Source organism: Hordeum vulgare, chromosome 3H (genome assembly GCF_904849725.1).
Source record: "Hordeum vulgare subsp. vulgare chromosome 3H, MorexV3_pseudomolecules_assembly, whole genome shotgun sequence".
Lineage (NCBI taxonomy): Eukaryota > Viridiplantae > Streptophyta > Magnoliopsida > Poales > Poaceae > Hordeum > Hordeum vulgare.
The window spans coordinates 20001228-20013405 of NC_058520.1; the positions used below are offsets into that span (position 1 = coordinate 20001228).

General features: G+C 43.4%; 1 protein-coding gene and 1 long non-coding RNA gene across 2 annotated transcripts; one reads left to right on the forward strand and one right to left on the reverse strand.

Moving 5' to 3' along the window:
- Nucleotides 1–3936, forward strand: LOC123441387. The gene has a single exon (XM_045117847.1). It carries the CDS (start codon nt 500–502, stop codon nt 2912–2914), a length of 2415 nt encoding a protein of 804 aa, XP_044973782.1. The 5' UTR covers nt 1–499; the 3' UTR covers nt 2915–3936.
- Nucleotides 3937–4246: 310 nt separating this feature from the next.
- LOC123442633 lies at nt 4247–5796 on the reverse strand. The gene is made up of 4 exons (XR_006630501.1): nt 5550–5796; nt 4826–5012; nt 4420–4695; nt 4247–4337 (listed from the first exon to the last, which is right to left on the reverse strand). It is a non-coding gene; the product is annotated as an uncharacterized LOC123442633 (long non-coding RNA).
- Nucleotides 5797–12178: the final 6382 nt, after the last annotated feature.

Genomic DNA, 12178 nt, shown 5'->3' on the forward strand with positions numbered 1-12178 from the left:
CTTATATTTAGAAACGGAGGAAATACTCCATCTGTAAACTAATATAAGAGTGTTTATAGATTACTAAAGAGTACGCCATTTAATTGTGACTGCCTATCCACCTGGCCGCAACTTGGCCGTTGTGTAGTTAAAAACTCATTCGCCGGTCTCGGTCCCCATAAAATACTAGCTAGACTACAACGACTTGGTGACGTGCTATGCCATACTACAATATGAAGAAACATAATCAAGAGATGACCATGTTACTAGTTGGTCAGTCAAGAAAAAGAAACTACAGTATTAGGTACACTCATCCGCTTATGAAAACGGTACTCCCTCCGTTCATTTTTGTAAGACGTTTTAAAATGTCTTATAGAAGTGAACAGAGAAAGGACCAGACGACTAGACAAAGTGAGGGCCGGACGGAATAGTAGATAGATACAGGTGCTTCGATCCACCAGCCAGTAGCAAACTTACCTAGTGCGCGTGTGTAACGGAGGAGAGATCCAAGGGAGAAATAATGGGTGTCTCGGGCGCTGTGGTATGGTGGGAGGAGTGGCAGCTGCGCGTCCTCGTCCTTTGTAGCCTGCTGATTCAGTACTTCCTCCTCGCTGCTACGGTCGCGCGTAAGTTCCCCATCAGATCCTACTTTAGACCCTTCATCTGGCTAGCGTATCTGGGTAGCGATGCGGTTGCAATCTATGCGCTCGCCGTCCTCTTCAACCGCCACAGGAAGCCGCAGCAGCCGGAGGAGGATGGAGAGGGCGGCGGCAGCAGGCTCCTGGAGGTGTTGTGGGCGCCTATCCTCCTGATGCACCTCGGTGGGCAGGACGGCATAACCGCCTACAACATCGAGGACAACGAGTTGTGGACGCGGCACATCCTCACCTCGGTGTCTCAGGTCGTCGTCGCCGTTTACGTCTTCTGGAAATCATGGTCAGGCAGCGACATGAGGCTGCTGCAGGCGGCAACATTGCTCTTTATTCTTGGTATCCTTAGATGCTTTGAGAAGCCCTTTGCTCTCAATAGAGCCAGTATTAACAGCCTTGTCAGCTCCGGCGAGCCTGTTTGGAGGTCAATCAACACACACAAGCTCAAGATTGATCCACTTGAAGATTTCATTGACAAAGCAACCAATCCTGCTGAGGAGAACATCTACCTTTTAGCACCATCCATGCCCGCTGATTTCACTCCGCACAAGCTATTTGTGGACCTCGCATCTCCTTCTGCTAATGATCGGATCAGGGTGCTACTGTCCTTCTCAGCACTTGATGACAACCATGCGTACTGTACGCTGCAGAATTGGATCTCTCATACCTTTCGGCACCTCTATACCAAACAAAACTGGTTCTTGACCGCGTCTGGCCGTGCAGGCACCAATAAGCGTGACCGTGAAGGCAACTCAGTGGGATTCTATGTTGTTGGTACTCGTGTACTTGCTGTATTCCTTCCTTTCACAGCCGTAGCCCTCTTCCAACATAGTCATAGAGAAATTTACAGCGAACAAGATGTCAAGGTTACGTATGTCTTGCTCTGTTGTACTGCTGTACTGGAGATTTGTGCCTTTGGTACAAGGTTCGAAATAACATTCATAGAAGTGTCTTCGGAGCCATGGGACGACACAAGCGACATAGAAACGCCGGAGCCATCGGAGAACATAAGCCACATAGAAACGCCGGAGCCAACAGAATTGAAGCCTAAATACGATGATATGGTTTCCCAGCACAGCCTTATAGGACTCCTTGTCCGTAACAGAAAGCACTCCAAGATGATGAGCATAGTGGGATTCCTGCGATGCAACAACGTCCTTCATCAACATTGGCACATGAATTCTTGCTCCTCATCCTTTAGCATTACAAAGTTAGTACTCCAGTATGTGAAAAGTGGGTGGAAGCACCACATAAAAGATGTTCCCAGTTACAGGAAATTCAATGATAACAGGGGCCAGTTCACTATTCAGCAACAAGGATGCTACCAGGAACTGGGATGGAGCTTAGAGGGGGCATTCGACGAGAGTGTTCTTCTCTGGCATCTCGCCACGGATTTCTGCTACTACGATAGTCTTCCATCTCACCATGGATCTTGGTGCACAAAAGATTTCTGTCATGTTTATGGATGCCCTGCTTGGTGTGAAGGATCTGATCACCACAAGAGGGCTGTACAATGCAGAGAAATGTCCAACTATATGATGTACCTACTGTTTGTGAATCCTGAGATGCTAATGGCCGGCACCAGACGTAATCTTTTTACAGTCGCATATGATGAACTCAAAAGCATCGACATCCAGCAATCAGTAGAGGAAAGAGAGCTTACATCAGTGATGCGAAGAGAACTCATCCGTAACAAAGAACGAAGCATCACCCGCAAGGAAGACGAGCAACCTGAGAACGGCATCCGTGAAAAAGTAGGGGGCACTATCAGCCAGCTTGAGGGAGACAAGCAAACTCAGAAGGAAAGAGAACTTTCTCAGAGGATAATTATTGCGCTGGATGGTAGAGGATCTCCACCTACAGATGGTACCCAACAGAAAACGGGAATCATAAACGATGCTTGGACTATTGCCAAAGTGTTGTCGGGTCTACCTGAAGAGAAGATGTGGACTATGATCGAAGGCGTCTGGGTGGAGATGATGTGCTTCTCTGCTGCAAGATGCAGAGGGTACTTGCACGCCAAGGGCTTGGCCACGGGCGTGGAGTATCTCACCTATGTTTGGCTCCTACAGTACTACATGGGGATGGAGACTCTGGCCGATAAACTGCAGAGGGCGGATCATCATCATCATGCTCCTTCAACTTCTGGTGTCAGCAAGGAGGCCACTCAACAAGAGCAGGCTGCTAGTCCATCAAGATCAAGTGGCAGCGCCAGTCAGTCAGCCGGGCACCAGGGAAGTGATGCCACTGCCACTGCACAAGAAATTGGGGAAGAAATGGTCTGACTTGCAATGATATCTCCAGATGCCAATCTTCTGAATTGCTTTGCTTGCTTTTATGTGTACCGATACCTCTTTTTTTCCTGTTGTTTAACGGTGCTATACATGTTTGTTGGTGCCATTTGTGCTCTCTATGAACTGTACCTCTGAAAAAATCGAGGACCAGGAGATTTTGCAGCATGTATGCAAGTACCTGAAGCTTCTCATTTGTGTGGTCCAGTGCTCCTCTGTTTAATCACCAAAAAGTTGAAGCTGAACATTTCCTAGACAAGCTGATTTATGCAATATACTGCTAGAAAGCCAGTACTTCCATCAGCAAGGAGGTTTTCTTACGGGTTCCCATGAGAGTCGCTCAGTTAGTCTGCACATTGGGCAAAAGATAATGGGTAAATTTGATAAATATCACTACAAAGTTTTCAGTTTTGAAAAATAACATTACTATTCTTAGCTGGGTGCTAGACTGTTGAGAGTCTTTCTCTGTAGCAGGTGGCTGATCATTTTGCTCACATTGGTTGCACCAGAATTTCTTTCATCCCCACTGCCCACCGATTAAACATATGCAGTGGGAGCATGAAAGATAGCACCAATCTCTTGTGCAATCTATGTGATTCAAGGTGGCTCTGCACAAATATCTAGTGTTCTGCAAGTAAAGCTAGGTACATTAGTAAATGGAACAGATAAGATTTGCACATCAAAAGAGCAGCAGCAACTTAAATTACTTGTAATTCCAGTTTATTAATGCTCTTTAGTTATTCGATTGTTTGAAAAGTCTCCATCAAATCCTGAGCTATGCTAGTTGAATCTAGTGTATAAGGTTTTCTTCAGAGTTTTCTTGGAAAGCAGTTGGGGTTGGATTGCACAGCCTGCATAGAGAAAAGTTAGCATGAACTGATATAAGCTTGGATCAATATACAATATGAACCATGGTATCCCCTCAGTTCTCACTTTGCATGGTATTCTTGCACCTCTGGTAGTATTTGTCCAGGTCCAGGTGGTACTTTTAATGCAGTGAAGAGCAAACTATAAACCCTTCGCCTAAATCGAATGGTAGGAGATGAGAGAAAAGGAACAGTGCATTCATACTGTGGAGTAGATCCAGCAAACAGAAGGCTAGACAAAGAATTATTAACCAGAGTAAATTTGAACACGCATCCTTGCAAAGACAGCAACAACGGGGGCTTCTTAGCCTTTTCTGACAACCATCTCCACAACAAATTGTCAACCAAGATCTCCAAATAAGGTGACACGCAGCTTCCTTCCACTGTAAGTGCAGAAAGTGAGATTTTATCACGGGGCGATGAAAATCCAAAAGGAAGACAAAAGTCCACTTGCCTCAAATCCCAAATTCCTATGTTGCATAATAGTATATGGCGAAATCGTTTCTTGACGTCTTTTATGCCCCCCAGATGTACTACTTGGCCCACGACATCTGCATAATTCATATCAGTACATGTGAACAAATATTGACACATACATGACACTGGAGGCGTAACTCTGATCAACCGATCTACCTGTTAATAAGCTATTTTTTGCTGTTCCCAGAACAAACATCACCGAAATCAACAAAATCAAAGTGGTGGACAGGTAGTGACTTGAGATTTCCCTCTATCTCGTTGACCAGCGTCTCTCGCCCAATGTACATCATATAGAAGTACCCACAGGACATGTAGCTTTTCTGACTTGGACGGGCTGTAAAATCTGACAATCCGTAGAACTTCCCTCCAACTAGCCGCTCTTTGGGATTTTTAATATCAAATAGGTAGTACACACGCCTGCATAGTTTCACCCTACAAGTGAAAGACAAAAGGAAGAATCCTGTGTTGATGGTACTCAAAAAGGGTTCTAATTGTTATGATTCTAATTGCACAACAGTAGTGGATGAGCAAAGGGGTCATCAGGTAGGGAATGTGCCTTCACCTGGTCGTCGATCAGAAGACTGTGAAGGCCAATCACCCTGTCATTGTCGTTTGGATTGAAGGACAGCCACATTCATGAGATGGGGACCCAGACTCTGCGCCGATGCATTGACGGGGTTAACTCAGACAGTGGGATGAACTGATCCTCAGCTGCATCCACTGTGGCCTTGATGGCTTCAATCTGTAGGCTGTATATGTGGAGATAAGAATAAATAGATACAATGATCAATCATTTGTATTTCTTGACAATAGCAACTGCACAAAGGGCTCAAGAATGAAGCCCGAAGAGACCCTGCCGATCATCGGCGGTGACTTTATCATAATGAATTGGTTATGAGAAACAATGTGTTGAAACCGGTAGTTTTATTGGCATGTATTTGTGGTGGCACTGGCATGTCGCCATGGATGGTGAGCCAGCTAACCTGGTTCAAATCCTCACCACATTCTTAAATAAGCATGAGAAGGGAGTTTTGTCCCCTTTTCGGCCTACAAAATTAGGCTATTCTGGGGTGGGAGATTCGGTTTTGAATTGCAAAGACGGTCGGTATTGGAATTGGATAGGGGATTAGGAAAATTTGTAATCTGAAGTAGTATGGTGAACGTGGAACTAGATAGTAAACCAGAATTAGCATGGCTTCTCATCAGCGAATATGCATATAGCAGGAAGAATGAATCAGGAAGTGCCTTGAGTGAAGGGAGAAGGGGAATCTGACCCGCCCACTCACCCAGCGCAAGCCGCGGCGCAACACGGGTCCGCCTACCTGCCGCCTTCAGCGGTGAGCGGGAAGCGAGGTGGATCCCCGTGGCGCTCGATCCCACCCCGCCGTCTATCCCCTCCTACGGCCACCGGCCACCGGCCTCGCGCCCGCTCGCCGACCAGCCGGCCGGCACTGGGTCGAACAGCTGCCGGCTCTCCCGTCCCTCTAAACCACCGCATCTTCTTCCGCGCCGTGAGCCCCCAGAGCCGACGAGGGATTGGACTGGCCCAGATAGCGAGGGTGCTGTGTCCGGTTTTGGGAACCTTAGGTTTTAACCGGTTTTTTCCGGTTTCGGGAAACTTCTAGAAGTTCCCGAACTGTTTTTTTTTTCATTTTTCTGTTTCTGTTCTTGTTTTTTTTTTCTGTTTCTGTTTCAAAATTGTTTTGGATTTAAAGAAAAAAAAGTTCAGAATTTGAAAAAATGTTCCGGAATTTGCAAAAATGTTCTGGATTTCAAAAAATGTTCTAGAATTTAAAAAAATCTTCTGGAATTTAAAAAAATGTTCAAGATTTTGAAAAAATGTTTCCGAATTCGTAAAGATGTTTCGGATTTTGAAAAAATGACTCGGAATTTCTAAAAATGCTCTGGAATTTCAAAAATGTTCCGGAATTTGAGAAACGTTCCGGAATTTGAAAAAATGTTTCGTAAATTTGAAAATATGTTCAGGATTTGAAAAATGTTCCAGAATTTGGAAAAATGATCCGTAATTTAAAAACTTATTCCGGAATTTAGAAAATGTTCAAGAATTTGAAAATATGTTCCGGAATTTAAAAACTGTTACATAATTTGAAATTATGTTCCGAATTTGAAAGATGTTCTGGAATTTGAAAAATGTTCCGTAATTTGAAAAAATGTTTCGTAATTTAAAACAATATTCTAAAAAAAATTCCCTATTTTAAAAATAATTCATGCTTTTAAAAAATCCTTTAAGAAATTCAACGTTTGTACGTTCTGATAAAAGAAAGAAAAAAGTGAAAACAGAAAGAAAAACGACCCAAAAAAATGAGCAGAAAAAGTAAAAAAAACTGTGCACCTACTGGGCCGGCCCAGTGAGCGGTGATGAGGAGCTCCCGGTTCGGGCACCCCATGATACATGAGGTTAGCAAAATCAAAATTCAAAAAAAAAGTGCCGGTTCGGGCAGCTGGCGCCTACAGCGCCCAGCAACAGGCCGCGGCCCACTAAGTAAATCTAGTACCGTTCGTTTTTGCTAGTCTTGTTGGTTTTTTTACGGATGTGATGTGTTATTGGTTGAGGAAAAAGACCGGTTCTGGTTTTTATAATTTTGAATATGTTGTGTAAATTAAAAAGTTCATAGAACTATTACAAAATAAAAAAATTCACAAATTTAAAGAAAGTTTATTAGAATTTGAAAAAAGTTCATCAATTCCAAAAAAACGTTTATCGTATTTTATAAAACGTTCACCGATTTTTTTTTAAACAACAAATTTGATAAAAGTTCATTATTATTTGAAAAACATTCACCAATTTTTACAAAAAATCATCGATTCCGAAAAACTGTTCATCGTATTATAGAAAAGATTCACCGATTTTAAAAAAAAGTTCATCATTTTTTGCAAAACGTTCAACGATTTATTAAATACGTTCATCGAATTTTATTAAAAGATCATCACTTTAAAAAAAATCATCGAATTTGAAAAAAGATCATAGATTTTGAAAAAAATCACCTATTTTGAAAAAAAGTTCATCAAATTTGATAAAATTCATCATTTTTTCAAAACAATCATCGAGTTTGAAAAAATTTCTCAAATTTAAAAAAAGTTCATCAACTATAAAAATGCTCATCATAATTTGAAAAGAGTCCATAGATACTCAAAAAAGTTCATAGAATTTTAATAAAAAATCGTCAAATTCTGAAAAGGGTTCATTGATTTGGAAAATATTTGTTCATTTGAAAGAAAGTTAAACAAAAAAAGGTGCGTTTTTTGAAAACGTAAAAAATTATATAAAAATTAATATGAAAATGAAAAAGTAATAAATATAGTAAAGAAAATAAAAAAAACCCAAAGAAAAACCAGTCCTGAAAAAAATTAAATGAAAAACCCATCTAAAAAGCTTCTGAAACCTTCACAAAACAGGAACACCCCTCCCCTCCTTATGGGCCGGCCCATGACCGAACGCAGTAGGCGCCGGTTAAGAAAAATGCACTTTAACTGACGCCTGCAGCGCCAAATAGGATTTGGAGTGCCGGCCGGCTAGAAAAAAATCACCAACACCGAGAAAATTACGCATCTGGTCCTTCAAGTCTAGCGTTGACACTTTGGTATCCCAACTTGAGAAACATTACAATACGGGTTTTACACATGAACTAGCAAACATGTCCGTGTGTTGCAATAGAAGAATTTTTTTACTTCACATACACGCTCTTCAGATATAAGTAAGTTTCTTAAAATCTTGCACAATGCCACATGAAAAACAACATGATAACGGGTGTTGCGCAAAAACATAGAAATGTGATAATTTTAAAGTGTACTTAAGGTTTTTTCTAGTTTATTAGATAATAGAAGTATCTACAAAGTCGCAGGTATCTCTTTACACATTTGCTGTTGGTCCTCCTCGATGATGTCAATATTTACATTATGATGAAAATAACAAAGTACGTTTTATTTTATTAATGATAGCATATGCATAAACGTATTGTTTTTGTTTTGTTGATATATTTGTTTGCATTTGTAATCCAAGTGAAGCTTTAATTTGTTTGCAAACATATTAGATAGCTTCATCGAAAACAAGCAATTTGTAAGAACATGCATATCAAATGTTCTATGTTGCAATGCACGGGCATCTTCGTTAATTCTTAAAAAAATCATCACAAAAACAATTTAAAACAATATAAAAACAAAGTTAAGCCATTGTCTACGAAAAGCTTGCATCAGCAACATTGTACATATTTTTATACATCAGGAACATTTTCTATATACACGTTTAATGTTTACCAATTTTATGGTTAACATTTTTTAAAACATATTTAGTTTTGAAATCTACTTTTTTATACACATTTTACATTTTTTGTATATATCAGAAACATTTTTCATATACACGTTTGACATTCTCCAAATACATAATTAACATTTTAGAAAACTTATATTTGTTATATCTACTTTGTTCCATACACATTGTATATTTTGGTATACATTTTATTATAGATCAGAACCAATTTTCTATGCATATTATAATAAAATAATTGCATGATCCACATTTTTCAAAAAATAAATAAAAGTTAGATTAGTTTATCATAGGTACTGTGCTTTCTTATATAATAGATTTTTTTCTATTCAAGTTTGGCATTTCTTTAATGCATGATTATTACTTTTTCATAGTTTGCATACAGAGGATTTTTATAATTAAATTATTCAGAGTATTTCTTAAAATATTTAGACTACATCTAAATAAAGTCAAAAGATAAAAAACAAAGCACACATAGAAAAGTAGACAAAATCAGTGTTGGAGGCGACGCCGGGCCGGCCCATCAGGCAGCCACCCGCCGACAGAAAATATACAAAAGTGGATGAAAAAAGGCGAGAGTGAGGGATCGAACCTTGGTCTCAAAGGTGCAAACTAAACCTGGGCATATCCCAGACCGGGGCGGGCTTCGGGCCGGGCTTTACAAAGCCCGAACTGGAAATCTCAAGCCCGAGCCCGACCCGGCCCGACCTATCCAAAAAAACGTAAAATCAGGCTCGAGCCCGGCCCGAATGGGGATAAAAGGTGAATTCCGGGCCGGGCCGGACATCCGTGTAAATCACCGTTTTTTGCAAGCCCGAACCTGGCCCGAACTGCTTTTTGCGTCCGATTTTCAAGCCAGACCCGGCCCGAACACAAAAGCCCGACCCGACCCGTCCAGGGTTTTCGGTCTGGGCTGCCCATGCCCAGATGTAGTGCAAACGCAAGCTCCCAACCAGTTGGACCAACGCGCACTTTGTGATCCTTTGAGGGCCCGGCACCTACTGAATCAAAAGTGACGACCGACTTCAAAAGATACGGTAAACGAAACGTTTTCTCCACTTAGTCGTGGCATAGGTGGGTAATTTTAGCAAACTTTAGGGGTAAATTTCATGACGGACGATCAAAAGCACTATTTGCTTTATTATTAGATAGAGAAGTACGTAACACGTCCCCTCGATGTCGATCGCTCCGGTGATGTTGCATGTTGATGCTCTTTCTTAGAAAAAAATCACGCTCCACCACAACCACACACACTAGCGTCATTCTCTCATAGCACCTCCAGCCCCGCCCCCAACACCCTTTTTTGTCGCCGGCGCGAATAAAACGCCCAGTCACGCCCCCAGTAGCCTGTTTTTTGCCGTTAGGGCCGAAATTTGTCTCGTTGGTCCTAGACCGAACCCAGCGCGCTGGGGGCACCGCGGGAAACTTTTTGGCATGAAATGTGTGTGGACCCGCCGAGTCAGCGACTAGGCGTGTTCATCGTCCTCATAACCTCGTTTTCCCGTGGGAGCCAATGCGAAGGTTGCGCCGGCGGTCAGCCTTCCATTGATTCTTCATGGGCGGCGCAATGAAGGTGTGGCGACGCGCATCCTGATGACGCATGTCTCGTCCACTCCCGTCATGCGTTCACACGGCTGCCACCCGCCCGCGGCTATATAAGCCGCCCCTCGCCTCGTCGGTGACAACACCCTCTAGCCAGATCTCGCTGCCAACGCCCTCTCCTCTTTTCGCCTCTTTCGTCACTCGCGCCTCCTCTCCCTCTCTCCACCAATAGCCGAGCGCAACCTCGGCAACGGAGCGGCGGCCAACAGCTTCGGTCGCCGCCACCTGCACGAGTCTGAAACCCGCCTCGTTTACGAGGCGGACTACCCTACGCCACCAGACATGCGGGTGCCGAGCTCATGAAGGCTGAGCGCCGGCGGGTCCCGGTGCCACCGCCACCATCTAGAGCTGACCGGGGCGCAAAGATCGTGCGCATCCGGTCGCCGCTGCCGGAGACTTCGTGGAACCTGCCGAGATACGCCTTTGACAGCAACACGCTGTGGATAGCGTACTTCGAACGCCGCCACGCCGACTAGCTCGCCACCACCAACGACTCCACGGCCGCTCGACACTCGACGTCGCGGCCGCGAGGAGGGCGGCGTCGTCATCCTCGACGACAGCGATGAGAAGGTGCCCGGGCTATCCAACCCCGTCCGCCATGGCGACCCTGGGCAGGGGTGCAGCAAGGACCGCGATGGAGTGCAGGACGACGACGGCGTCTACACCAACTTCTACAAGCTTATTGGCATGTAGAAGGCGGCGACGGTGGCGGGCGGCGTAGTAATACTTCAATTTCTTCTTAAATGATGTTTTTAGTTTAGTTTGTACACATCCTTACTTAATAACCAACCCCCTTCACTCCACCACTCTTCTCTCTTCGTCTCCAAATTCCATCATCTCGATCAAATCTGTCACCCCATCTCGTCCAAATCCCTAACCCCCGCCAATCAATCTCCCACCCGTCGTCGTCCAATTTCCAAGCCACAACAGAGATTACTCCTTAGCTATTGGCGGCAATCCTTGTTCAGGTGGGTGTCGGCGATGCGGAGAAGCTCACCCGACCTGGTGATGCTCTACGTGAAGGCGATCGGCAAAGACATACCGCTTGCTCCTGGCCGACGTTGATGTGGGGAAGAATGGGAGAGTGTCATGTGCACCAACTGCGGGCAGCGGCTGCCTCGTTCTTGTGTCAATGACGGGCGGCGGCCGGACCGGTGGCGCGACAATGGTGGGTGGAGGCTGGCTCGTCGGCGTAGCAAGGGTGGGCGACTCGGAGGCGGGAGGCCGACGGGATCCTAAAGATAGCACCGAGACGGACCACACCATCGGATCTAACCACCCTCGCTCGGGCAGTCGTTAGTGGCACTGGCGGCAACGACGGCCGACGACGAGATGTGGAGGATGTGAGAATCGAGGAAAAGAAGTCTTCGCTATTTTTTACGGGAAGCAACATAATTCAAAATACACCGCCATGTGGGGCATACAACGACACCCACGTACTCTCATAGGGTTTTTTGAGCAAAACCTATGGTTCGATTCACATCAATCTCTCCGTAATAATAAAGCAAATACGATTTTTGATCGTCCGTCATGGAAATTACCCCTAAAGTTTGCATAAATTACCCACCATGCCACTGGTAAGTAATAGAAAACGTTTCACAAAGCGAAAAATCTTGGACTGGGCCTGCCCATGTAAAAACCTCCTATATTACGCTTTGCATGCTGGGAGAATATTCAGCACACCGTACGGGCCGGCCCATGCACATGCGCCAGCTTTTAGTTCCGTTTATTTATTTATTTTCAGTTTAGTAATTTATTTTTATATTTTAAATAATTTAGAACTTCAAATAATCTTTAAATTTTTAATAAACTGAAAATTATAAATCAACATATTAAAAAAATAAAATGTTTGTGACTTCAAAAACTGCTCGGAGTTTTGTAAAAAATGCTCGCATATACAATAAAATGTTTGCAATTTTAGAAAAATGTTTGTGCAATAAGAAAAATCCATGATTTCAAATACAATTCCATGTATTAAAAATTATTAAAGGCATTTAACAAAATGCTTTCTAATTCAAAATATGTTAA

Excerpts from the sequence above, each read along its gene's own strand:
- LOC123441387 (XM_045117847.1), top strand. The coding sequence starts at position 500 with ATGGGTGTCTCGGGCGCTGTGGTATGGTGGGAGGAGTGGCAGCTGCGC.